This window comes from Embiotoca jacksoni, unplaced genomic scaffold (genome assembly GCF_022577435.1).
Source record: "Embiotoca jacksoni isolate LCO1_2020_lvr unplaced genomic scaffold, fEmbJac1.0.p SCAF_17, whole genome shotgun sequence".
In the NCBI taxonomy this organism is placed as follows: Eukaryota; Metazoa; Chordata; class Actinopteri; family Embiotocidae; genus Embiotoca; species Embiotoca jacksoni.
In genome coordinates, this window is record NW_027185307.1 from 5,488,573 (window position 1) to 5,515,095 (window position 26,523).

Here is a 26,523-nt window from a genome sequence, read left to right on the forward strand (position 1 = left end):
CTGACCCATTTCACTGCTGAAAGCTGCAACCTTTCTGAGCCTCAGTTGCTCCCTGCAGCTCTTACTCTTTATGATCTAATGTAGTTCAAATGAATGAACATGAAGAGTGCAAGATGGACGATCCCTTTTCTAGACTGTATGGTGCATGATGGGAGTGGTCTTTAAGGTTCAAACACTGGTCCAATATTTGGCTTTAATACTGTCAGTTCTGCTTTTTTCTTGTTTTCTGACCGTATAAGTGTTCCTTTACTTCTAGATTCATTAATCAACGGCCTGACTTCTGGGTTCTTATATGTAATACCTGAAATGTATCTGCCCTGACCTTGTGGAGCAGTGGCACTTCGTCTGATTCCAGAAAGCTCAAACCGTGGGCGTGTATTAATGCTTTGACTTGTGCTGAAGTTCATAAATATTGCAGGATGAATGTGAGGAGCCAAACCTGTTCTGAACTGTTTCAATTCTTTAGTACTTTAACAAGTGCAGCTCTAACACCCACTTTCACACTACTAATACTCCATCTAGTGGTAACTTCGAGAAAAAGCTCCCAAATGAGAAAACTGAGGACAGTTTGGTGAGTTTATGGAATCGCTGTGTGCTCCATGTGTGTATCAACAATGGAAATCACCTACAAACATGGATACAAATTAAAAAATGTGTCACATTATAATCTCTTTCAACAGTTTTTCGGACGAGCAAGACAGTGATGATAATGAAGAGAGCTGGACTTGTGTGTCAGTCCAGACATGGTTTGAACCCTTAAATAATTTGGCAGTCCTCAGTCTTATTCTTATTGTTGATCATTACTTCGAGGCGTCTACACTCGACACTGTATAACTTGAAACAATACAATGTGTTACACAGTTTTTATGGGGAGGCAGAGAGAGAATATGCTTTTGTGTGGTACATGATAGCAATTACATGTGAAACCAAGAGGAAAGTCTCATTATTTTTTCACATAAGTATCTGTACTTAAAAATAAAAGCACCACACAGTGGGGGACGTGTTTGACTGAAAGAGTGACAAAAAGCAAAAATGTTACTTCTCAGTTCGGTAATGTGTATCCTGACACCTGATTTCTGCTCCAGCTTGGCTGATGGTTCTGTTCTATCAACTAAAGAAATCTTTCAAATGGCATTAATGTCCAGTGGTGGAGAGGAGGGAGGTGAATAAACAGAAAGGCCATGATGGACAATATGCTTTACTGTTCACGGCTGTCACTTTCCCGAGAGCCTTCAGTACCATTTAACAGCCAAATATTGCCATGACATTTATGACAAGTGTGAAATTCTGACCACAACTGTCAGTCTTAATAAAGTAAGTGTGTCAAGAAACAATTTTAATCTGAGCAGCAAAACATTGATGTTTAATATGATTTATGCAGCTGCCAAATCACTGTGTAGTAGATAAATACTTTTGTTTTGCAGTACATCGAAGAGTTTTTAAGATAATTAGGTCACTATTACATGCTACTCTTTCCTTTCATTAAAGTTCTGTCTTCTCTGCCCCGTAGTTTCAGCATTTGCTGTAACATGCTTTATTGTTCAGAGCTGTCAGTTTCCTAGTAGACAGATTCTCTCTTTCATATGATCTTGTGGTGCAACAGTAGGGTGTCTGACTCCCGATCAGAAGGTTGTGTGTTCAAATCACGTCAAGGTCAAAGGAATTCTCTGTTTCTTTAAATAATGTCACTATATCTGGGTTGGCTGGATGGATCCTTGCCACTTGTTGTTGTTGGGTTTAATCAGGGTTAAAGATCTTCTCAGTTTCTTTAGATAATGCCACTATATCTTAAATTCCCTTTGGATTGTCCAATCACAACATGTGATGAAGATCCATCCAGCATCTGATTGACATTCATGTACATGCTGAGTGTGAACTTCTGACCACAACTGTCTGTCAGAAAAGTAAAGTAAAGTTAAAGGAATCCAGAAAAAGTTTTCCTGATAATCAACATGATTTATGCAGCTGCCATTTCACTGTGTAGTTGATAGATACTTTTGTATTGCAGTACATGGAAGAGTGTTTACGGTAATAATGTCACTATTACATGTTACAATTTCATGTCATTAACTTCGTTAACCTGTTAAAAGGGAGTTTTTCCTTCCCACTGTCCATCATATGAGAGTTGTTGAATTGTCATTTGTTTTCTATATGGTATAGAGAGTAAATACACAACTAGAAACATGTTTTCCCTCCGTGATCTTTTCCAAGGACTTCTGAGATGGAGTCAGTGGAAGAAACTTAACAAAACTGCCCTTAAGATTCTGAACTCCCTTTTAACAGGAACAAACCTCAGACAGATCCAGGCTCAGAGGAACCATCTGCCTCGACTTTTTGAGGTGAGCAGAGAGAAAACAATGAACACTGAGCAGGTTTTTGGGGCAGAAACAAAAGATCAGAAATATGAAGCTGTGATACCTGCAGAAAAAAAACTTAAACTACAGGAGAGAAGACACAAAGTTAATGACATGAAATAGTGACATATAATAGTGACCTAGTTATCTTTAAAACTCTTTGATTTACTGCAATAAAAAAATAAACTGCATAAGTTATATTAAATATCAATGTTTTGCAGCTAAGAGTCAGTAGTCCTTGACACCCTCACTTTTCTAAGCTTTCAATTCATCATGTACATAAATGTCAATCAGATGGCTGCATGGATCATTGTCAAATGTTGTGGTTGGACAATACAGGTATAGTGATATTATTTAGAGAAAATGAGAAGTTCTTCGACGCTGACGTGATTTGAACGTGCAACCTTCTGATCTGGAGAATTACTGTTCACAGCTGTCACTTTCCCAGTAGAAAGATCGTATATTTCATATGACCTTGTGGCGCAATGGTAGCACGTCTGACTCCAGATCAGGAGGTTGTGTGTTCAAATCACGTCAAGGTCAAAGATTCTCTCAGTTTATTTAAATAATGCCACTATATCTAAAATTCCCTTTGTATTGTCCAATCACAACATGTGATGAAGATCCATCCAACAATCTGATTGACATTCATGTACAAGATGAGTGTGAACTTCTGACCACAACTTTCAGTCTTACAAAACTGAGGATATTCAGAATAGTTTTTTTCTGAGGAGCAAAACATTGATGCTTAATATGATTTATGCAGCTGACACATTAATGTGAATTCAGTAAATACTTTTGTATTGCAGTAAATTGAAGAGTTTTTAGGGTGAGGAATACTATAAGAAACAATCTCTTTCTAATTTCCCCAAACAGTCATTGAGGCAGATGGCAGCTCTGCCTCGACGATGACCTTTTTTTTTTTTTAATCCTAAAAAGAAATGGTTCTGGACACCCTCAGCTTTCAAAGTGACAGCTGTGGACAGAAGTTCACACTCAAATAGAAGATGAATGTCCATCAGTTGGCTGGATGGATGCTTGGTCACATGTTGTTGTTGGACAACCCAGATATAATGACATTATTTAAAGAAACAGAGAATTTCTTCGACCCTGACATAATTTGAACACACAATCTTCTGATCTGGAGTCAGATGCACTACCATTGCGCCACAAGGCCATATAACTTCAAAGATCTGTCCACAGGGGAAGTAACAGGTATAAGTGGTGAGACATATTGTCCATCATGGCTTGTCTTTTTATTCACTCCCCTCCTCTCCACCACTGAACCATCTTCAGCGCTGAAGAACAAAAACGACATTCACGGGTGAAAAACGGAAACGAGAGGTCAGTCCTCCGCCTGATGTCTGTTAAAGCTCGGCTGATGGTTTTGTTTCCAGATAAGTTAACCAAAGAAATCTTACAAATGGCATCAATGTTCAGTGGTGGAGAGGAGTGAAGTGAATAAACAGAAAGGCCATGATGGACAATTTGCTTTACTGTTCACAGCTGTCACTTTCCCAGTAGAAAGATCTTCTTTTTCATATGACCTTGTGGTGCAATGGTAGTGCGTCTGACTCCAGATCAGAAGGTTGCATGTTCAAATCATGTCAAGGGCAAAGACTCTCTCAGTTTCTTTAAATAATGCCACCATATCTGGAATTCCCTTTCAATTCTCCAACCACAACATTTGACAAAGATCACTCCACCGATCTGATTGACATTCATGTACATGATGAGTGTGAACTTCTGACCACAACTTTCAGTCTTACAAAACTGAGGATATTCAGAACAGTTTTTTTCTGAGCAGCAAAACATTGATGTGCAATATGATTTATGCAGCTGACACATTAATGTGAATTCAGTAAACACTTTTTTATTGCCGTAAATTGAAGAATTTTTAGGGTGAGTAATAATAAAGACAACCATCTCTTTCTAATTTCCCCAAACAGTCATTGAGGCAGATGGCAGCTCTGCCTCGATGACGACCTTTTTTTGGGCTGCTTAATAATACTGGTTCTGGACACACTCAGTTTTCTAAAACTTACGCTTGTGGTCAGAAGTTAACACTCATGAAGTACATGAATGTCCATCAGTTGGCTGGATGGATACTTGCCACATGTTGTGCTTGGACAATCCAGATATAGTGACATTATTTAAAGAAATATAGAATTTCTTTGACCCTGACGTGATTTGAACACGCAACCTTCTGATCTGGAGTCAGACGCGCTACCATTGCGCCACAAGGTCATATAAAATGGAAGTTCTGTCCACAGGGAAGTAAGAGGTATAAGTGGTGAGACATTGTCCATCATGGCTTGTCTTTTTATTCACTCCCCTCCTCTCCACCACTGAACCATCTTCAGCGCTGAAGAACAAAAACGGCATTCACGGGTGAAAAATGGAAACGAGAGGTCAGTCCTCCGCCTGATGTCTGTTAAAGCTCGGCTGATGGTTTTGTTTCCTGATAAGTTAACCAAAGAAATCTTACAAATGACATCAATGTTCAGTGGTGGAGAGGAGGGAAGTGAATAAACAGAAAGGCCTTGATGGACAATATGCTTTACTGTTCACAGCTGTCACTTTCACGTCAAGGTCAAAGACTCTCAGTTTATTTAAATAATGCAACTATATCTCAGATTCCCTTTGGATTGTCCTATCACAACATGTGATAAAGATCCATCCAACAATCTGATTGACATTCATGTACATGATGAGTGTGAACTTCTCACTGCAGCTTTCAGTCTTAAAAAACTGAGGATATTCAGAAAAAAAAAATTCTGAGGAGCAAAACATTGATGTGTTATATGATTTATGCAGCTGACACATTAATGTGAATTCAGTAAATACTTTTGTATTGCAGTAAATTGAAGAATTTTTAGGGTGAGGAATACTATAAGAAACAATCTCTTTCTAATTTCCCCAAACAGTCATTGAGGCAGATGGCAGCTCTGCCTCGACGATGACCTTTTTTTTTTGCATCCTCAAAAGAAATGGTTCTGGACACCCTCAGCTTTCAAAGTGACAGCTGTGGACAGAAGTTCACACTCAAATAGAACATGAATGTCCATCAGTTGGCTGGATGGATCCTTGTCACATGTTGTTGTTGGACAACCCAGATATAATGACATTATTTAAAGAAACAGAAAATTCCTTTGACCTTGACGTGATTTGAACACGCAACCTTCTGATCTGGAGTCAGACGCGCTACCGTTGCGCCACAAGGTCATATAAAATGGAAGTTCTGTCCACAGGGAAGTAACAGGTATAAGTGGTAAGACATATTGTCCATCATGGCTTGTCTTTTTATCCACTCCCCTCCTCTCCACCACGGAACATTAATGCCATTTGTGTGTGTTATAGAAGATGTGAATGGACTGTGTTATACTGTAGGACCTGCTCCTACACAGTCATACAGTTATTTAATATTTAATCTCGGCTGCATATTTACAAGTGAAAATGTAGTCAAGAGGTCAGTCCTCCGCCTGATGTCTGTTAAAACTCGGCTGATGGTTTTGTTTCCAGATAAGTTAACCAAAGAAATCTTACAAATGACATCAATGTTCAGTGGTGGAGAGGAGGGAAGTGAATAAACAGAAAGACCTTGATGGACAATATGCGTTACTGTTCACAGCTGTCACTTTCCCAGGAGACAGATCTTTTATTTTATATGACTTTGTGGCGCAACGGTAGTGCGTCTGACTCCAGATCAGAAGGTTGTGTGTTCAAATCACGTCAAGGTCAAAGGACTTCTCCGTATCTTCAAAAAATATAACAATATTTTGATTGTCCAACCACAAGATGCAGTAGATGGAAGAGATTTTAAGATAATGAGGTCTCAGTTGATGAGCATGTTGTATATAAATGTTATCATTCTTCCATTTTTTTCATATTTCTCCTCATTATTGCACCTAGAAAACATTCAATCTCTTTATCCACATTTCCAGACTTGTCCTGTGTGGAGAGACGAGCAGCAGCACAGAGGGGACACAGTAAACATGTATCTCTGTCTCTGTGTGTGTGTGTGTGTGTGTGTGTGTGTGTGTGTGTGTGTGTGTGTGTGTGTGTGTTACCTTCATGGCAGACGACCTGCTCAGGACTAACTTACCTAACCAGCAGAGAATTCAACACTTACATAGTTACTCACTCATACTCAGGTATTTTACTGCATCCTTTCACCACAGCGTTGTCACAACATTCCTCTATTTACGGTATCTCTTGTAGACTTGACTGTAAACCTAAAAGGAAGATTTTCTTTAAACTATCCACATAAGTGTGTACTAGTAGCGCAGAGACTGTTCAAGAGCAACCAAGTAAAGAATTGTCTCTCTCTCCTTGGTCCTGTCCCTTATTACAGTCTGCACGTGGTGCAAGAACTTACATGTTGTGGTTAGATTTAAGACGGAGTACGTGGTCCAGAAAACACGTTGAACAGCAGCTGCAGTGAAACAAGGCCTTCAGGTCATGCTGACAGGTATCATTATATCAGGAAAGCTTGAGAACTAACCAGGTTTAAATTATGTCAGGGTGAAAGCTTCAATGTCAAACCAGCACTCAATTTGACAACACGACCAGTTCGGTGGCTGGTTGATTACCTTACAGGACGTTTCATGCAATTTAAACATAAAGCTAAAAAGTTTCATAAGACTGACAGTTGTGGTCAAATGTTCACACTGAAGTGACAGCTGTCAACAATAAAACATATTGTCCATCATGGCCTCTCTTTTTATTCACTTCCCTCCTCTCCACCACTAAACATTAATGTCATTTGTAAGATTTCTTTGGTTTGGACAGATCTTTAATTTTATATGACCTTGTGGCGCAACAGTCGTGAATCTGACTCCAGATCTGAAGGTTGTGTGTTCAAATCACGTCACGGTCAAAGAACTTCTAAGTTTCTTTAAACCTTAGCATAAAATTTGGATTGTCCAACCACAACATTTGACAGGTTAACAAAGTTAATGACATCATTATCATAAAAACTCTTAAATTTACTGCAATAAAAACTATAATCAACTAGACAGTGACTAGTCAACTGCATAAATCGTAATAAGCATCGACGTTTTTCTGTCAAGGAAAAGCTGTTCTTGACATCCTTACATTTGTAAAACTGACAATTGTTCTTGCATAATCCATATATAGTGACTTTATTCAAAGAAACTAATAAATCCTTTGACCTTGATGTGATTTGAACACGTAACCTTCTGATCTGGAGTCAGACCCACTACCGTTGCGCCACAAGGTCATATAAAATAAAAGATCTGTCTCCTGGGAAAGTGACAGCTGTGAACAGTAACGCATATTGTCCATCAAGGCCTTTCTGTTTATTCATTTCCCTCCTCTCCACCACTGAACATTGATGCCATTTGTAAGATTTCTTTGGTTAACTTATCTGGAAACAAAACCGTCAGCCGAGCTTTAACAGACATCAGGCGGAGGACTGACCTCTTGACTACATTTTCAGCTGTAAATATGCAGCCGAGATTAAATATTAAATAACTGTATGACTGTGTAGGAGCAGGTCCTACAGTATAACACAGTCCATCCACATCTTCTATAACACACACAAATGGCATTAATGTTCGGTGGTGGAGAGGAGGGGAGTGAATAAAAAGATGAGCCATGATGGACAATATGTCTTACCACTTATACCTGTTACTTCCCTGTGGACAGAACTTCTATTTCATATGACCTTGTGGCGCAATGGTAGCGCGTCTGACTCCAGATCAGAAGGTTGTGTGTTCAAATCACGTCAAAGTCAAAGGAATTCTCAGTTTCTTTAATAAAGTCATTATATTGAGAAAAATATTGATGTATAATATGATATATGCAAGTGCATATCAGTTCATCGACTTCACTAGCATTGTTATAATCCTGATTGAAAACATGTTTATTCTCATTTTCAGATTAGGCTCTAGTTTAATTTCATTTCATTTTTGGATTGTTAATTATTCCTTATGTATATTCTCTTGTGTTATTTTGGCTTAATATTATTATTTAATTTTATATCCCTTCACTTTTTCAAGTCTATGTGATTCGTTTTCATTCTGTCCTGTTTTGCAGCACTTTGGCCAATTTATGTTCAGTCTAATAAATGAACTTGACTTGACGTGGCCCCAGTTTGTCTAGTAGCTACGTGTGTTTACATGAAGATAGTAGTTAATGGATTATGTTGGCCACTTTCCTCACTTCGATGTAACACTTAAAAAGCTGCAGTTTTGTGGTTTAAATCCGAGTCAACAACGTCGAACATTCCTTAATTAAAGTTCTGCTAATTATCAGAGTCTGACGCACGTCAAGGCTTGATTTTATGAAACAAAACATGAACAGCTCAAGGCAACGTAAGCCGCCAGTCTCACCCTGAGTCTGACTAACGCACCAAAATGTGTGCAGTGGAATGAGACTCTAAGCTGATGAGTGTCAAAACAAACACAGGGATGTGTTCAGGGTTTATATTGTGGGTCGATTGCCACAACAACTAATAATCCGGACACTTTTTGCACAATTTGAATATTTACATGTTTGCATCGCGTCAGGTCTCTTTCAGTTTTGTCTTCCACCTGCGGCTTCACTGCTGAACCAAATGTCCCTCTGACAGCTGACAGGCCCCCTTCTGCAGGCCGTAAAGGAGAAGTGCACCTCGGCCTGTCTTCTCCAGGAATCCTCCGTGTTTGGATTAAACTCAGAGCCTTTAATTGCCATGTTTGTGGGGATTGGTCCCAGTGAACGCTGTGAACACTGAGACTGGTGTTAGCACAGCTTTAGCACTCTGATTTCAGGGATTACCACACGCCGCCAGCTGCTGTTTTGCTTGTAGTTTCTGTCTTGCAATGTTCTGATGCCTGTCTAACAATAACATAATACACATGTAGGTTTTTATGAGGCAAACCTGCAATCATGCATAGCATATTTCATGTATACCTCAAAATCCTTCTTAAAATCGAAAGAGATCTACATTTCAAGGGTACTTGCCACAGCACTAGAAATCGGAAAAGGTTTGACATGATCAACATATTCAGGAAACATCAGTGAAGTAACTTTTTTCTCTGTGGTGACAGTAAGTGCATAGTGCCTAACTTTGCTGGCTTTAAAAGAGAAAACAGGCACAAAAGAAGCCAAAGATCTTCTATTTCCTGACAGTACTGTGTCACGCACAGGTCCACGTCCGTCTCCTCGGTAGTTTTCACTAATTTGGGAGTTGTTGAATTGTTACGTTTCTTTCTATAATGTTGCGTGGTCTCAACCGCGAGTGTCTTGACATAATTTATGTTGAGATTTGGCACAAAATAAAACGGAATTAAATTGAATCTCATGGGCAGGGATGGGGACTTTTCTCAGCGACCCAGGAAAAGATCAGGGAGGGAAAACAGGCTCTTCTTTTTTTTACAATAGAAGATGTGGATGGACTGTGTTATACTGTAGGACCTGCTCCTACACAGTCATACAGTTATTTCATATTTAATCTCAGGAGCATATTTACAGCTGAAAATGTAGTCAAGAGGTCAGTCCTCCGCCTGATGTCTGTTAAAACTCGGCTGATGGTTTTGTTTCCAGATAAGTTAACCAAAGAAATCTAACAAATGGCATCAATGTTCAGTGGTGGAGAGGAGGGAAGTGAATAAACAAAAAAGCCTTGATGGACAATATGCGTTACTGTTCACAGCTGTCACTTTCCCAGGAGACAGATCTTTTATTTTATATGACCTTGTGGCGCAACGGTAGCGCGTCTGACTCCAGATCAGAAGGTTGCGTGTTCAAATCACGTCAGGGTCAAAGGATTTTCTGTTTCTTTAAATAATGTCAGTTTATTATGGATGTCCAACCACATCATGAGAAAGGGATCCGTCCAGCCATCTGATTGTGTTGGAGGTTATATAAGCATTATCCGCAAGTGACCATTCACACACCTTTGGTCCCCTCTGCTGACATCTGCAGTATGAATGAATTTAAACTCCACCCAATGTGACCATCATTTATTCCAAGGCTCTATATCATTTGCATAAGGTTATTTCCTTTGCTGCAGAGCTCCATCAGACTGATCATTAATATGCTAAATGTGTTTTGGGATACACTTCATGTTACATGCAAACCAAACTGCTGTCTGAAGACATTTTGGGCTAAAAAGATTTAAAAAAAAAAAAACAAATCAGACGAAGAATTAAAATAAATGTTGTTTTGCTACGCATACTGCATTGACAGTAATGTTGTTGTTGTTGTTGTTGCGCTGGATAATCTCCGGGTTTATATTTGTAACCGAGCAACATGATAGCAGTCATAAAATGACAGAAAAGAAATGACCCCGACGTGATTTGAACACGCAACCTTCTGATCTGGAGTCAGACGCGCTACCGTTGCGCCACGAGGTCCGATACGCACTCACTGGCAGGAAAACAGAATACAAACATTAACAGACCGATGGCATTTTCTTATTTTGTCTGTTTGTTTACTAAATAGGTATCGGATATAAATAAACATTTAGCCCTGTGTGATATAAACACCTCTAAACTCGTCACTTATCCAATAGCAGCGTCGTGAATAACGGAACAACATGCTGCGTCATGACCATTCATCTTCTTCCCTCATTAATAAGCCTGTCTTACTCATTTTATCCTCCGTCAGCACCATGGACAGCTGCCTACCTTGCGCGTGCTTATCATTTACGCTGGGTACTCGACGCGCATGTGCGAGTGACGTAGTTATATTTTTCATATTCCACAACTTCGCTCATATCATAGGTTCATTCGCATTAAGACTTCCTGACACTACTACTTACTCCAGGGTATTTACTATGTGCTATTATTTGCAACGATTTTAATCAATTATTTGATTAACAGAAAATTAAAAATCAACTATTTTAATAATCAAATATATATATATATTTTTTTTAAGAAATAATGCTAAAACTCAATTGTAGCTCTTTAAACATGAATATTTTCTGGTTCCTTTCGTCCTCTGATAATAAACAGAATATGTTTTGGTTGTGGACTGTTGGTCAGAACAAAAAAATACATTTTACGGCTTCTTGGTTTAGGAAACACCGGTGAAAAAGTTCTCAGTAGTTTTTGACAATTTAAAGGCCAAAAAAATGATCAATTAATCACCTTAAATAATAGACTGATGAATTAATAATAACAACAATTATTGTTAAAATTGTGAAATGTTTTTGAGCGAAAGTGAAAGATTGTTACTTTACACAAGGTATTGAAGAAACGTCATCTGTTACGTTTAAGGAAACATCAGGAGCTGGTTTAACACTCATGACCATCGTTTCAAATGTCGGATTAAAAAAAGTACGACATTTATGATTAATACCATATTCGGACACACCTCAATAAAAAATCAAAATCAAAAAATCACAGGTGTAATTACCGAAATGATTGACGGCTTCATTCCATTTAGCCGCTTCAGTTTAAGGTTCTTTACATTTTGCATACGTCAACAGCTTTCTGGTACATTTCAGTTATGTGGGGGGGAAAAAAGCCATTTACTCTTTCAGCATGATCCTGTCCTGTGTTCTCATGCATTGACACGTGTTGTTACATTTGTTTAATCATATATTTAAAGCACTTCCTGTCGCTATCTACTTCAAAGTAAAAGCCTGTAAATTGGGTGTTTGATCGATCAGCTTGTTTACAGCATAGACACAGCAAAAACAAAGGAAACACGACCTGTTGTCACAACAAACACTCAGAAGTGATTACAAGCAGTAATACCATCTCTGTATTGAAGCGTTCATTCATTGACAACAGCAGTAACCCCCCCACCTCCCCCCCTCCCGCCAAGTGACTCAAATGGATACAATAGACAAATCTTTACATAAAACCCTTCAGTGTTTTTATTCATTTATTTGACAAGCAGCAGGATCATGTTTGTCACCTCATTTTTCTTTACATTTGAAAGTAGATACAATAGTCAGTATACCAGTTTTATTACAATATTTTTCCTAACTTCAGTACATTTAACAAAGAAAGAAAATAAACACACAACAACTGCAAACGTGAGAAAAGAAAGCATGTTTTTTTTGTTTTTTTTAATGTGTAGCCACCAATGAGTCATTGATGTCACAACTAATTCTTTCCCCGCTTTTCTTTTTTTTCCTTTATTTTCTGTCGACGAGTATGTTTATCAGCTCTTTCCTCTCAAACGGCTATAGGCATTTTCTTTTTGTCGTTTGACGCACGGGTGCGTGGCACTGGTGATGTTGTAAACAGCTTAAAATCAGAAAGTGGGTGGGGTTTGGGAGGAGGGCGATATGGGTGGCGGTGGCGTCGGCTGGGCCGTCTTGACGTGACGCGATGACCCTTTCTCGAAGACGGAGGCACCGGTCCTGCTTCGGTCGGCGCACGGGGGATCGCGGCAGACGGCGACAGTCCAAAACCTAAATAGATGAATGAGTCTGCGTTGTGGTTCGTTTCATGTTTTCAACCTGTATCTTGCCAGTCAGTCACGTGGGTGAGTGTTTGGGTGGAGGCGCCCCTCGGCTCCTGTGCCTATGCGACGTAGCTGTACTCGTCCGCCGAGGTCTGGCTTCGCTCGATGTACTGCTTGTCGATGAGCACCTCGATGCACTTCTTGATCATGCTGATACTGGGGTTGAACCTGGCTTTGGACTGATTGATGACCTGAACGGGAACAAAGCGGAGCGGTTAGTGCGTCGTTGCACACGGACGCGAGAATGCTGCCACGCGCGCACCTGCTGAACACATTTCTTTACTTCCGCTGAAAACGACTCCTTGCTCAGATACACAGAGCACGTAACCGGAGCGGTTACTGCCCTGTCGGCACTTACACGGTCAAATATCATTCGGCCTTATTCATGGCGTCTGTTGAGCTTCAAAATTAGCCGGTTAATCAATTCACAGAAAGTCTATCGACAGCAATAGTCATCATAAATCGTCCAGCAGCAGCAGCAGTGACAAAGAAACACTGTTCAGGAGAAGCTGGAGCTTCCTCAGATGTCTTAATATGAAAATCCTTCACGCCAGTGGCTCCGCCCCCTTCCTCTACGGAGCCAAGATGGCGACCGTTTAGTGTGGAAAGTGTCCAGCGTTTCTCACGTCTTTGTTGAACCCGTTTTGAGTGCGTCGTCCGGCTACTTGTAGTTCACTCGCGTGTTTTTTTTTGGGCCCTCGACAGACTTCGAACGCACTTGTGCACTCAAAATAGTGAGTTAGTACACAAGTAGGTCATTTATACACGTTTTGTCCTGAGAAAGCGAAGGACTGACTCACCCTACTCTGCCTCTGATTGGCCGGTTCGACTGTCAGATTGACTGGTCCAGACCAGTTCGTGACTGCACTTAAACAGCAGGCCAACATTCTCACAATGAAAATACTAACATGTCGATGTTCATCATTTATGTAGCATTAACCGTGTTCACCATCTTAGATACTAACATTTGCTGTTCAGCAGTAAAGACAAAGTACAGCTGAGGCTGATGGGACGTTCTTAAATCATGATTCCCTCTGAAATGGGCAGTGAATGTCTGTAAAGACAAATCTGGAGACGCAACGAAACTAACTGCAACCAACAGGTTGGTATTTTTGCAGGAAGGAACAATAAAATCATTCAGACTTCTCTAGTTTGTGCAAGAATTCATGATGATCAATCAAACCGGTGCAGAGGAACCTCAAAACATTTGACAGGTTTCATCTCCGCAAGAGTGATTTTTTTTTTTTTTTGCTGCATATTTGAATTTCTGGGGTTCAGATGGTTGGTCAGAGAAAGCACCACTGTGGGAAACTTGCCAGGAGTATTTTTCACTCTTCTCTGACATTTTTAGACTCAATAATTAGTCGATTATAAAAAAAATAAATAAAAAAAAAAGATGGATTAAATGATGGAAATAATCACCAGGTGCAGCACTAATTCTTCTAACTTAATATCCTACATCATTTTTGCATTCCTCACCCCGAGACCAACAGGATTGTGAACGTCTTAAAAGGTACATAAACTCCTCGTAAGGTAGAAGTACATCTCCCCGCTCACCTCCTGGATGAGGGCGTTGTGTCGGAGCACCTTGCGGGCCTTCATGATTCTCACTATAGCAGCTTGTAAATACATTTTGCGGTCCTCGTCTACGGCGCTCCTCGTCTGCTCCATCTCCTAAACATCACACACACACACACACACACACACACACGGCAGGTTACATATCACACACATCCAAGCATATGCTTAATGTAACAACACTTTGGTATTCATGAACTTATTTCTTCAATCTTATTCTCCACGTTTATACACCCACAGATTTTTCCCGCATGAGGTTAAATGAAGTGCCGTCTTGTCTAGAGGGGAAGAGCCAAGCTTAAGAGAGGATTGAGGATCATGTGTCCAGATAACCGTGAGTCTGACCTGAGGTGTGTCTTTCTGCATCGATGTTGTGATCTTGAACTTTGTCCTTTTACTGGTGAAACTCATATTTAGTGAAAACGTGGACTCTGCTTCGATGTCCTCCTGTGAGCAGAAGGGAAGAGAAGACATCCTGTGTTTAAACGGTCGTCAGTGCTTTCCACGTGTGTGATACCGAGTCACGGCGGTCGTCCGCGGACAAACCAACGCTCCCCACGAGAGCGCCGACCTTTTGCGAGTCGTGGTTGAGCATCTTCACGTCCAGCAGGGACTTGATGGTCTTCTGTAGCTCCTTCTCGTTCATCTGCGTGCCGTCCTGCATCTCCTTGTAGCTCACCGTCTGGCTGTTGTTGAAGGCCAGCAGCACAGCCATCTGGTAGGTGGTCACCATGGCGACGTAGGGCTTGGACAGGTAGTTCATCTTAACCTCACCTGCGTGTCAAGCGGAAACAAATCAAATCCGTTTTTAAACTCCCCGTCACCGAGTTCACAGAACTATAAAATGATTTCAGTCACTGACGATAAAAAGACTTTGCTCATTAAATACCCAAACTTCTCACCACATATTTAAATCCTGGTTTAACGACTGCACCTGCATTACAATGACGTATCTGTCCTCTACAAGTGATCATGATTGGTTGTGATGACGATACTTCACAGCATCTATTTGGATTCACCAAAGTTCATTTTCAACGTTGTCTTCACACATTCTGCATTTATGAGGCGAGTTGTTCCTGTCGCTCACAAATGGAGCGCGGCACCATGAGGTGAACAGAGCGGAGGGAAGCTCGTGTCACGCGTGTTGCCAATTCACTGAAGCCGACATCATCTGGTGAGCTCCTCTCCGCTCATGTTCACGGTGAGATTACAATATTTGAATCGTGCTTCGTATGTTAACACGCAGCAAAACAGATGGATCACGGTATAATTTACAACATTTTAGGACAACAAATGCGTCAAGAAAAATAGTAAAACAAAAACAAAAATAACATGCAACAAATCCCGTGTCGGGTTACTGTGTGCAGCCACACGTTCAGGTCGGTACTGAGAAACGGGCATCGTTCTTATTCAAATGGCACACGATCCTGCTGCGTTTGTGTTACCTGTGCAGAGATAGTGCAGCCAGGTCAACTTCCTCCCACTGAAGTGCTGATTATAGAACAACTCAAACTGCAAAGGAAAGTGAAAGCAGAGGTTACTCCACGGCGCGCTCCCGGGATCAGCGTCGCTCCGTTAAACCTCAGCGGTGCTCCTCACCATCTGTACACTCTTCTCTAGCTCTTGAGGGATGGCGAACGTGGAGGAGGGGACGTGCGTGAGAGGCCAGGCGCCGGCCTGCAAAGCGACAGCATTTACCACAACAGGCAACAGTTCCTGAACCAGACTTCTACTTTCAACATCTTCCCGCTGGTGCGCGCGTCACATCAAGAGTCTGCCTCACTGACCTGTAATACGTAGATCTGGAAGCTGATGCCCAGGTCCACCACCGTCTCCTGTGTCTTGATGAAATTGTTGAACTTGTTGTTGAGGTCGGCACTGACGCTCATGTCTGTGTACATTCTGTGGAGTTTGCTGGTGAACTCGTAGCCACAAGCCTGCTGTGGGGTTCAAGAGGGAGACGGGGTGTGTTTGAACAGAGGCGCAATAAAGAAGAAGGGACGCAGCAGCTAAAACAGACAGATGGGGAGAATTAAACTGCTTTTTTTTTTTACAGCATGGTACGGCTCAGCTTGACTCGACTTTCTCATCAGGCGAAAGTAGTGGAGAGTAAAAGACAAGGGTCGTGATTTTGGAATATTTGAGTCAATAAATAGTACGCGCGAGTTTCGTTCCGTTTTTTTTTACCGGCGCCTGGTTGTAATGCTTTACTCCTGCCAGAAGGTGGCTGTAATGCACCTAAAAGCTGTTTGCCAGTCGCCTTTAAACAACTTTAAGAGAAGAAAGACACGTTGCTACCAGAGTCGGGCGCTTCGCGGGTAAAACGGTGTGGCGCTGGGAAATGAAATGTCACGGTTCGAACAGCAGAAACATGTGAAGACGACTTTCTCTTTCTGTGTGTGTGTGTGTGTGTGTGTGTGTGTGTGTGTGTGTAGAGTAGGGGCAACAGTTGATTAATAATGGAATAATTCCGAGGGATTATCTATCTGCATTTTGTTTCTTGAAGTGCCCACACAAGATGAGCTGAGAGCAGAAGGTGACATGAAAACACTGCAGACGACTGCGTTGCTGCATCATCACTGTGCGACATGCTGCACAAAGCTGTCAGCCAAACTACGACAGCGGCCGCAACTTCTTTTGTATTTACTGGGCCACCGGATTAAAACCAGGCTGGGGTCAGTGGAAGAGGTGCCGACTCTCCTCTGTTTGGCTGCCAGTGAAATGACGCAGCGAGCGGGTGTGCATTTTGTTTTTTGTCCCGACGGGTCACCGAGACGGTTCTGTCTGCAGCGGAAGATGACGTTCAGAAAAGTAGCAAAGTGAGTCGAGTCCAGCGGAGCAGCACCACCGCTGGAGAGGCATCAATGAGCTCTTGAATGTCCCGCAGGACGTCCACGAGAAGCAGAAGCTTCGTGGGCTGGCTTCAGCGTCTTTAAATCACACTCGGTGCGTTCAGGTTCATAATGTCCAGCTTTGCATTTACCTTCAGTTTGTTGATCATGGCTTCTTCTGAATCCATTGACAATGATAAACCGTGTATTAACCGCTTTGCTAGCATTCTGGCGTAAAACTGCAGGAAACAGAGGAAACAGTGAATATTTCAGGACGACTGAAAACACGTGTTGAACTATTTCAGGCGAAACACAACATCACAGTATATCTACATTTGAGCTTTTGTTACATTCTTCGTGTTACCTTTTGAAAGATGTCCTTGTCATCTATGTACTTGAACACTGTGATGAAGCTGGTCAGTTTGTCCTCCACCTCGTTCTCCGTCATTCCCTTTGCAGACTTTTTCAGCAGATTGTCACAGTATTTCGCCAGCTGCACGGAGACACCAGGAGGGACATGACCTGGTCGAGGCGCCGGGTATAACACTGTGTGTATGTGGTGCCTGTTTGTGTATGTACTCACGAGTTCGGGGGCTTTGCAGATGGACTTGGGCTCCCTGAAGTTCACCACAGACGTCAAAGCCTGAGAGAGAGACGTCGAACAAACACATTCAAACAAACCGTTTCCACTGCGAATAAAAGAGTAACACGCGCACCACGTCGCACTTTTAGTTTCGCAGCTACAGAGTGAAAAGAAATAAGAGCAAGGCGTTTCATACCTTATCGAGTGCACTCATGAAGTGCTGATCTCCATTTAGAACTGTGTTAATGAGCTGAACAAATTTACTGTGAACCTCCAGCACGGACTCCACGAACAGGGTCGGCATCTAAGAGAGGCGGACGGGAGGAAGAAAAGTTCTAGTAGTAGCAGACAATGTTTAACGAGTCGAAACAATGACAAGACAAATAATTAACCTCTGGATTTTTAAAACCTGTGGACTGATACTGGCAGAAAAAAGTGACAATGCAATATTCGCTGAAAACGAAACGGAACAAATTGAATGTCTCATTTTATCTTATGTTTACTCACATTAAATTAAGCTGTCAAATGAAACGAATTTCAAGCTTTAGCGGTGCAACACACGGAGAGTAGCAGAAGAAACGTGAATACCACTTCCAAAGCTATTTTCCAAGAAGAATGGCCTGTTGAAAATCCACAGTTTGTACAAGCAGACGGACGCAGGTCCACACACGGTGCGCAACTACTAACATTTTCCTGAGAGAGGTTACTGGTGCCTCGGATGCCCTCGTTGTGGATATGGACCTGCAGCTCCTGGATCATGTGAGGCAACCCGCTGGCCACGGCCCGCAGCAGGGTGTACATGTTGGCCATGTCTGGACACAACAACACAACAACACACACAGGTTGATCTCAGTCCCACAATGCAACGTGTGCGCAGCGTGACAGTGGACATACATGGTTATCCTGCAGTTCTCAGAAGCAGCTCTGGAACCGGATATCACGGAAACAATGAGGACATAAAAGAAGCATGTAGACTGACCTTCTCTCTTCTCTTGCCGGATAATGCTCTGGCACTCTCCGTGCAGGAACTGCAGATGGTCTGCCACCATCCTCTGCTGGCATTCGTGGATGACTTTGGAATAGGAGCTGGGGTGCAGGTACTTCCGACACCGCACCTCTTCATCTTTCAACCGCGCCAATACCTGGAAGGAAGAAGAAAATCAGATGACTCAGCTTTGGTTTGAATTCATTCAAGTCCAATACAGAACTATATGTCTGGTTTCTGTACATTATAGCAGGTTCACTTTAAATGAAGGCAGAAAAATGCAAATCTCCCTTTTTCCATTGTACCTGCACTGAGACAGGAGCCCAATTCTGTAGCTGCAAACATCTGAATTTCAGCTGCTACAGTTCGTCTTACTTTTGAACCATAAAACAAACATCCTCTAACAGCTCAGTTTGAAACACTACGTCCCTTTTTAAACACTTCAAATATAACTTTTCAGAACTTTCAGGACCCCAAAAACATCCAAACCCATCTGTGCTGTGCAGAACAATTTATCCTGAAAGTTCTTTGATGAAAGAGAAACTGACGGGTTTTTTTTTTTTAAGTAAAATCTTGATGTAGCGTCAAGCACAGATTTCTCAAAGACATATTCCAGGTAAGAAAAAACAAGGAAGAGGAAAAAAAAAAAAAAAAAAAGGTTGTGAACCGGGTCAGGTAAGTGGCTGCGACTGAGTTTGTCCAGACAGGAGGACTCTACACTTCTGTGGAGTCCGGAGCTGCTCTTTCACAGCCGTATCACAAATCAGTGCTCATATCAACAAAGCAGCGCGCTGGCTGATCAGGCACACGGTGGTGATGCCATAGTAAAGCTTTAATGATGATCCTGTTTACAGGCTGTAGGGCTAAATCTATCAGACAAATCTGATTACTGCCAGGCTGAATGAACGACAGAGAAAGAAAGAGAGTGACAGAGGGCGAGTGAGAGGTCGTGGCAGCTGGAGTTGGCCTGCGGTCCAACATATCAGCCTCAGAGGTTTCATAGTAGGAGCTAATACTCAGATTAAAACTCTTATGTCACCACACTGACACGACCTGACAGCTCGCGCACACACACACACACACACACACACACACACACACACACACGCACACACACGCACACACACACACGCACACACGCACACACACACACACACACACACACACACACACACACACACACGGACCCTTTGTGAACGCCAACTTGTCCGATGGATGCTGGTGCAGATACACACACGACTCAAATACAGACAACAAGCAGGCCTGGACTGCAGCAGCTCGAGCGCTCACACGGCAGCTTGAACACAGCCGGCATTCACATACTTCCGTTATCTCGCCACATCTCTCCTACCTTCTCCATATACTGTGAGACGTTGGATTCCTGCAGTAGATTGGAGGCTTCCTGTTTGTAATACTCTCCTGTTTTTGTCAGAAATGGCCCTTCAAAGATGTCCTGATAAAACTGCAACACAGGGAGAGATTTAGTGGCCGTGCACACAGTTATGTAGAGGTCTATTTAAATGGCTGGTTTGCATTTGGTGGATGAGGCAAAACAAGTGATATTTACAGCTTTAGATTTTGCCCTCATTGTTCACATTAAAAAGGCTCAATTCAATAAAAAAAATAAATACCACATGAGAAACTTGTGAACTGGGTGACCGGGTAGTTCTTCGTTGTCTCACCTTTAGTGGAAACTTCTTCTTGTACTGTTCAACATGAACAAAGGAGTTGATGACCCCGTGGATTACCTTCTGGTTGGGATTCTCGCCACATCGATCGCTGTAGGAAATGATGAAGCTGGTTTTAGGGCTCACTGATGAGGAGAATTGCCGTTTTTCTCAGTACAGGTTCAGTACTTCCGACAAGATCGTATCTCCAGACGAGGGATGTCATGAGAATCAGTGCGGTCTATCTATGATGCGATCCATCAGATCATACTTAACAAAGGTACTGTAGATGCATTGGTAGCATATCGGTGCAGTTAATCGTAATAAAATTGCAATTTCAATCCACGTATCCGTGCGCTCTCATGTCTAAAAGGCAACGATTCTGCTGCATTTTCATTCGAGACATCAAAACAAGCGCTCCTACTTTCTCCCTCAACGATTTACAAGGTTTCCTTGATTAATCTCAATATTTATATTATTATTAATATTACTAGAATACTTTATATCCTACATCAGGCACCCTCATATTAAAGTTGTCTTCTGTATCAGGTAAATGAGGGCAATACACACTGATATTGAAAAAAAATCCTGAGAGAATCGCAAATAAATCGTGATCCTGATTTCATCCAGAATTGTGCAATGTATGAAACTTCCGCTGGGATCCAAACACTTACTGTCATAAGTCTATTTATGTCTACATAATCCTACTGCTGGAACCACAGTCTGCTGCGCGAGTTCCACCAGGAACATTTTTGTTGTTGCACCGGATGCTGTTTATCAACTATAACATACTAACAGCACAAAGCTGGCTGATCCTGTGCGACTTTTATTCACCTTTTTGAATTGTTAACTCACACTACACATTTGAATTGACCTTCCTTCAGTCAGAACTTGCGACGTCTCTGATCACACTGAGCGGTTCAATCAGCCACCGTGTGACTGAACAAAAACACCAAGCCACACTTGGTTCTGTCCGGTTTCTATTTATTTTGCCGTTATATTTGGTACCGTAAATCAAATACCAAATTTCTGATATTGTGACATCCCTCGTCCAGACATTACTACTATTTGGCACTGGAAAACAGGCATTGTAGCCATGGCAATTAAAGAAGAACAAGAGAATAGTTGGCAGAAAAACATTTCCCAAATTATAAGGTGAATAAATTATTGTGTGTTTTAGGCAACAACAAGTTTTGACTTCAGAAAATAAGCACGTGTGACAAACATACTTTTTGATTTCATTTAGCAACATCCGGATCAGGACGGCCTGCAGGGGCTCGATCATTAACCTCCTCCACATATCGAGGGCCAACTGCAATGACAAATGAACAGGCAGCATGTTACCACAGAGCCGGCGGATCCATGTGCGGTACAGGTTTATTGGAAAACGTAGACCTGGGTAATTTATCACAGACACTGAATCCCACTCATCTCTCCATCTTTCTGTGTATGTTGCTTTCCTTATTTGTATCTAGTATCACCCCGGTGGGTGAGCAGATAAGGATGTTCAGGGAATGTATTGGTGGCCGTGTGTGACAGTCAGTCAGTACCTCTCCAATCTCCATGAGCGGCTCATTCATGTCCACTCCCCCGTAGCCGTACTGCAGGTCTGCTTCTGTTAGTTTGTTCTTCTTGATGAACTGCGTGTTGAGATACCTGAACAATGTTTTTGGTGGAGGGGGTAAAGATGAGAAGATATCAATTTGCATACAACGCTTCTGAAAACTGAGTTAATTCGCTCGTAAAGACAAAGTGAGAGTGTCGGCTTTTAGTTGTCAAGTTATGCAGTGACGTGTGCGGGATTCCCTGGTAATATTAACGGACCTAAAAGACAGCATTCGTGGAAAATGTTTCACTTATAAATATCATGGACAAAATCCCTTCTACTTTCGGCGCTGTGTTGTGTACAGAGTCCGGCAGCAAGCATCTGACATTGTAGTCAATGAGAGGTTCATCGATACTCCAATTATATTTTGCGGAAGTGGTTGAGTGAAGTACTTCTTTTATCCAAATGAAAAGCTCTGATGACAAAGAACGGTTTCTCAGCGGGGAAAAAGAACAGATGGGTTGCATTCATGCTCTCAGACGCAACATCAGTAACACTGACTGGTACGAATGTACACAGGTAATTCATGACCGCTTGAAAGATTAAAAACAGCTTATTAATAATAGGCAATGACCTATATTGACTAGATATATATATCTCACTGGTTTGGTTTGTGTCATTTGGTTTTCTTACACCTGTACACCCTCATGCATCAACACACCACACACTTCACTCATGAACTGACTACATACCAACAAAGTTTTCTTAAATAACTATATTTTACTTTAAACAGTCATGCGTGTTCTTCACGTGTTGTCCTTGCCGGGTCGCGACATGAGAAAAGTGTCGATCGGAGCGATAAAATCCCTTTTATCAGCCGAGCGTGCAGCTTTATGGAGCATTTTGGCGCGTTGTTTTGGTTTGAAAGGTCACACAGTTACTGCGTCTCCCAGCTGTCATTAACTCTCTGCAGGCAGCAGCTCAGACCAAAAAGCTCTTACAACTCCACTGTACACTGACTGTCCGCCACCGAACAGTACACAGACAGAGTGGTCTTGCCAGCTGGTAAACACAGTTAACAGTCAGTTAATGACTTCATGCAGCTCTCACTGGGAAAGTTTGACTATATTCTGCACTGAGGAGGATTGGCTTTGCGCTGCCGCTAATTCACATGACAGACACTCCGATGATGAAACACATTCTCTGCAAGTGTGTTTCAACAGCTGTAGTTTATGTCAAAGGAAGTCGGGGTGAAGTCACCAACATGACAACGCCCAGGCAGACAGGCACCTGTCATCAAGCTGATCTGCGCTGACTGATTCAGTCCAACTTAAATGGCATGCAGTTTTCACAACTGTGACTTGCACCTCTATCTGTGATATAGTGATCACACTCAGCCTGGTTTCTCTCAGACACTCTTAAGAGCAGAATGAAGTGTTGCAGGACTGCTGATATAACAGCTGGTGTCGAGTACCACTAACCGGGGAAACCCGTGGAATTAAGATCGAAGGGCTAAACGGCCTGTTTTGATTCAGTCGGTGCTTCAGTCCAACCTCCAGTGTCACAATGTTTTGTGTTTGACGGGATGCAAACTTACTCACGCAACAATAATAAGCAACTCTCTTCTATAATAAGAACCAAACGCAGCTATGTCACTACAAAAGCCAAGAGCCTCGCTTTCTCTCTCGCTGTCGCCGACATAATAAATCTCAAAGGCATATGTATGCAAAGGCAGTCTGGTGGGAAGTACACACAAAAATAGATCTGAACGCTCTCCAAGGGAGTATTGATTTAGAATGAATCAGGACACACCAAAATGCTGGCTGGCACCTCACGCTATGCTTTTCAAGGTAATATTTTAGAAGTACAAAACCTGTAGGCAGCGATATTATAGCTTGTGAGGGAATAGATTAAGTACACGCCGCATCTAAGGACCCCGACACACTGAGACAACTTCAGAAGACGGATACCTGCACCGGCTAATATCTTCCTTTAAAGTTGCACTGCAGCCAACAGCCAGCAGCCATGTAACTAAACTGGTCGGCTTCGTTTGTTTGCAAAGAGACTAACAACAACAAATGCTCAGCCGCTGAAGGAAATCTCACAACGTAGTCAGAATACAAACTGAAAATACAGTAATGTCTCTGAAAAAATTAAAATGAAACTTTATATTTGTGCTTCTCCACTTCTGTTTATGCAAAAATAAAGTTGGAGAAAAAAGGCTGCAGTACATGGTGAATCAGCCCAGTGATTCAGTCGTATAAAATACCGCATCAAAATATCAAGAGGAAACAAAAGACAAGAGAGAGCAGCGATGTTACCTGTACAAGCAGTCCATGTAGTCAGCTCCTTTGCTGTACTCGTCCCAGTATCTGTGGTACATCACTAAAACCTTCTCCTCTGACTCCAGAACTTTCTAAAATACACAAACAAGCAGCGTAACAGGTATTATGGAAAGAAAGAATAAAAAAAATAAAAAGATTTTGCAAACAATGGAGAACTTTTGTGAGCGATTACCTTGTACAACTGCCGAACATGATTTTCAAGAAAAACCTTGGTCTCTGTGTATAATCTCTCACCCAAAGGCTCTGGGTATGCTACGCACAAGGCATAAATGTCACTGGAGTCAAAGTTCAGGATAAATAATAAGGATAAACGCAATTTCATATAGATGTATATACACAGATAATAAAGTACAAGTGTGCATGGAATACTAAATACAACATTTTCTGTTATTACGAGCTAATAAATGATGGCTTTATATCTAACCTCTGCCTGTGTGAACAGTTCTTCTTTTTATACTGATATTAAACCTATTCGGTATTATTTCCTAAATGAATTAGCCGAACTTGGAGTTTAAAGTCCAACACAATCGGCTTTATGTAAGCAGGGAACTGCTTCACCGTACCGGGAACCCCGCTTTGAAACTTAACCAAAGTCTTGTGCTGCAGTTTGAGTTTGAACATGTAGTGAGTTGTCAGAGGATACGAGAACCTGTCGTTCCACGTGGCTCTCTCCACGTAGTCGAGCATCACAACAGCCTTGATTGTCGTCAGTAACTTGTTCCATGTCTCGTCGAAGTCCACCACCCGCGGCTTTAAGGACATTGTAGTTTCTCTTTCAGTCTGAGAGAAGAAAGAAACATGTAAATTCAGGGGTGTGGAAAAGGACTAAAAAAAGAAAAGAAAAAAGGGAACTAGATTGTTTGGTTCTTGGCTTCAGTTTCTCTATTAACTTTGTCAGCGTCCTCCGGTCCATCCTGGAGTTAAGCAATAACAGTGAACTGAGCAGCGGGATGTGCAAGATGAGAGAATCAGCACAGCGACAAACGGAAAGTCCTTCTGGAGAAGCTCATGACACTAAACACACGGCAACTACAACATAAAGCCCTGACCTTTGACCTTTCTGATTAGAAAACATAATGTGTTGTCTGTCACAGGCTCAGAGAGATGACGTTAATGAAGAGCAACGACACTGCAGAGTTGTCGGACTGGAGGACAACATGTCCAGCGCAGCAGCAGGATTTATCCCGTTTCAGCAGATCTGCTCACGTTAGTGTGGCAGCAACAGATGAGATCAACTCGGAGCTTCAAGTCCCTGCAGCTACAACACGCACAACGTCCAGCAGCAGCAGCGCCGGTGTCCGCCGGGTCCAAACAGCACCGGCACCAGCTCGGAGGTCTCGCACCGGCAGGATCACGGGCCGAGGACGGAGGACGGAGGACCGAGGACGGAGGACGGAGGCCCTGTGTTGTTCCTCCTCGTTCACACCAGTTGACTTCACGTCACACAAAACATTGCAACATCATCATGCAGTTGTTTTCTTTGTAAGCCATTTTCGCATTCCCCGTAATCCGTCTCTCTCTCCCCCCCAAATAAAAGCGGCGTCGCGGCGCCTCAACTCGCAGCTCTGTCCGTCACGATGAGCTCAGCTCAAGTTACGGGGAGCTAGCGGAGCTAGCGGAGCTAGCGGAGCTCCGGTCCACAAACAGGACGGCGGGCTAACGGGCTAGCTAGCGTCCAGCTAGCATGCTACTTCTTCCTGCTCCGGCTCGGCTAAGCAGGGAGCTAACCGCCGCTAGCAAACTGTCATCTTCTTTCGCAATTGCCCCGCGTTCACACTGACAGCTCGGCGAAACACGGCGCTGCTGTGAAGCAAAAGGGGCTAGTGAGGTCGGGCGAGGACGTGTGAACAGTACGTACCTCTGTACGGTGATCACTTGTTCTAAAAGTCCGGTTTCTCCGCTGTCACAGGCTCGATGTGTCTCTCAGGGCTTCCCTACCTCCTGGATTATACCATTGTGTCAAAAACAAAAAGGGGGGGGGGTGTATCAGCGGCAAACGTAAATTGGTCTTCAAACTTTTTTTGTTGTTGTTTTGCTTCACACCCCGGTAGATTGTCTTTAAGTGGTATCTATTTTTAGAGAATGTATTCTCGATGTGTTCACGGGGGTAAGAGTAAGACCAAAACCAAACGGATCCGAGTCACAGGATCACCCGTAGTACCTGTGGTATCGCCTGAAACTACGGAAACCTCGTAGGAATTAAATA

At 42.3% G+C, this 26,523-nt stretch overlaps 1 protein-coding gene and 8 non-coding genes across 9 annotated transcripts; 5 read left to right on the forward strand and 4 right to left on the reverse strand.

The window, feature by feature from the left end:
- The first annotated feature begins 2,825 nt into the window (after positions 1-2,825).
- trnaw-cca (transfer RNA tryptophan (anticodon CCA)) lies at positions 2,826-2,897 on the forward strand. The gene has a single exon. It is a non-coding gene; the product is annotated as a tRNA-Trp (tRNA).
- A 1,001-nt stretch (positions 2,898-3,898) lies between these two features.
- Positions 3,899-3,970, forward strand: trnaw-cca (transfer RNA tryptophan (anticodon CCA)). The gene has a single exon. It is a non-coding gene; the product is annotated as a tRNA-Trp (tRNA).
- Positions 3,971-4,529: 559 nt separating this feature from the next.
- Positions 4,530-4,601, reverse strand: trnaw-cca (transfer RNA tryptophan (anticodon CCA)). The gene has a single exon. It is a non-coding gene; the product is annotated as a tRNA-Trp (tRNA).
- Positions 4,602-5,507: 906 nt separating this feature from the next.
- Positions 5,508-5,579, reverse strand: trnaw-cca (transfer RNA tryptophan (anticodon CCA)). Its single transcript has one exon. It is a non-coding gene; the product is annotated as a tRNA-Trp (tRNA).
- A 444-nt stretch (positions 5,580-6,023) lies between these two features.
- On the forward strand, positions 6,024-6,095 carry trnaw-cca (transfer RNA tryptophan (anticodon CCA)). The gene has a single exon. It is a non-coding gene; the product is annotated as a tRNA-Trp (tRNA).
- A 1,945-nt stretch (positions 6,096-8,040) lies between these two features.
- On the forward strand, positions 8,041-8,112 carry trnaw-cca (transfer RNA tryptophan (anticodon CCA)). The gene has a single exon. It is a non-coding gene; the product is annotated as a tRNA-Trp (tRNA).
- Positions 8,113-10,052: 1,940 nt separating this feature from the next.
- trnaw-cca (transfer RNA tryptophan (anticodon CCA)) lies at positions 10,053-10,124 on the forward strand. The gene has a single exon. It is a non-coding gene; the product is annotated as a tRNA-Trp (tRNA).
- Positions 10,125-10,645: 521 nt separating this feature from the next.
- Positions 10,646-10,717, reverse strand: trnaw-cca (transfer RNA tryptophan (anticodon CCA)). The gene has a single exon. It is a non-coding gene; the product is annotated as a tRNA-Trp (tRNA).
- Positions 10,718-12,176: 1,459 nt separating this feature from the next.
- On the reverse strand, positions 12,177-26,261 carry cul2 (cullin 2). The gene is made up of 21 exons (XM_069151330.1): positions 26,176-26,261; positions 24,961-25,097; positions 24,490-24,592; positions 24,294-24,388; positions 21,977-22,082; positions 21,656-21,738; positions 20,442-20,538; positions 20,111-20,221; positions 18,754-18,916; positions 18,462-18,586; positions 17,971-18,078; positions 17,775-17,834; positions 17,556-17,684; positions 17,344-17,430; positions 16,148-16,300; positions 15,960-16,037; positions 15,806-15,872; positions 14,932-15,134; positions 14,706-14,807; positions 14,340-14,456; positions 12,177-12,973 (listed from the first exon to the last, which is right to left on the reverse strand). The coding sequence occupies exons 2-21, from the start codon at positions 25,077-25,079 to the stop codon at positions 12,842-12,844; spliced, it is 2,238 nt and encodes a 745-aa protein (XP_069007431.1). The 5' UTR covers positions 25,080-25,097; positions 26,176-26,261; the 3' UTR covers positions 12,177-12,841.
- Positions 26,262-26,523: the final 262 nt, after the last annotated feature.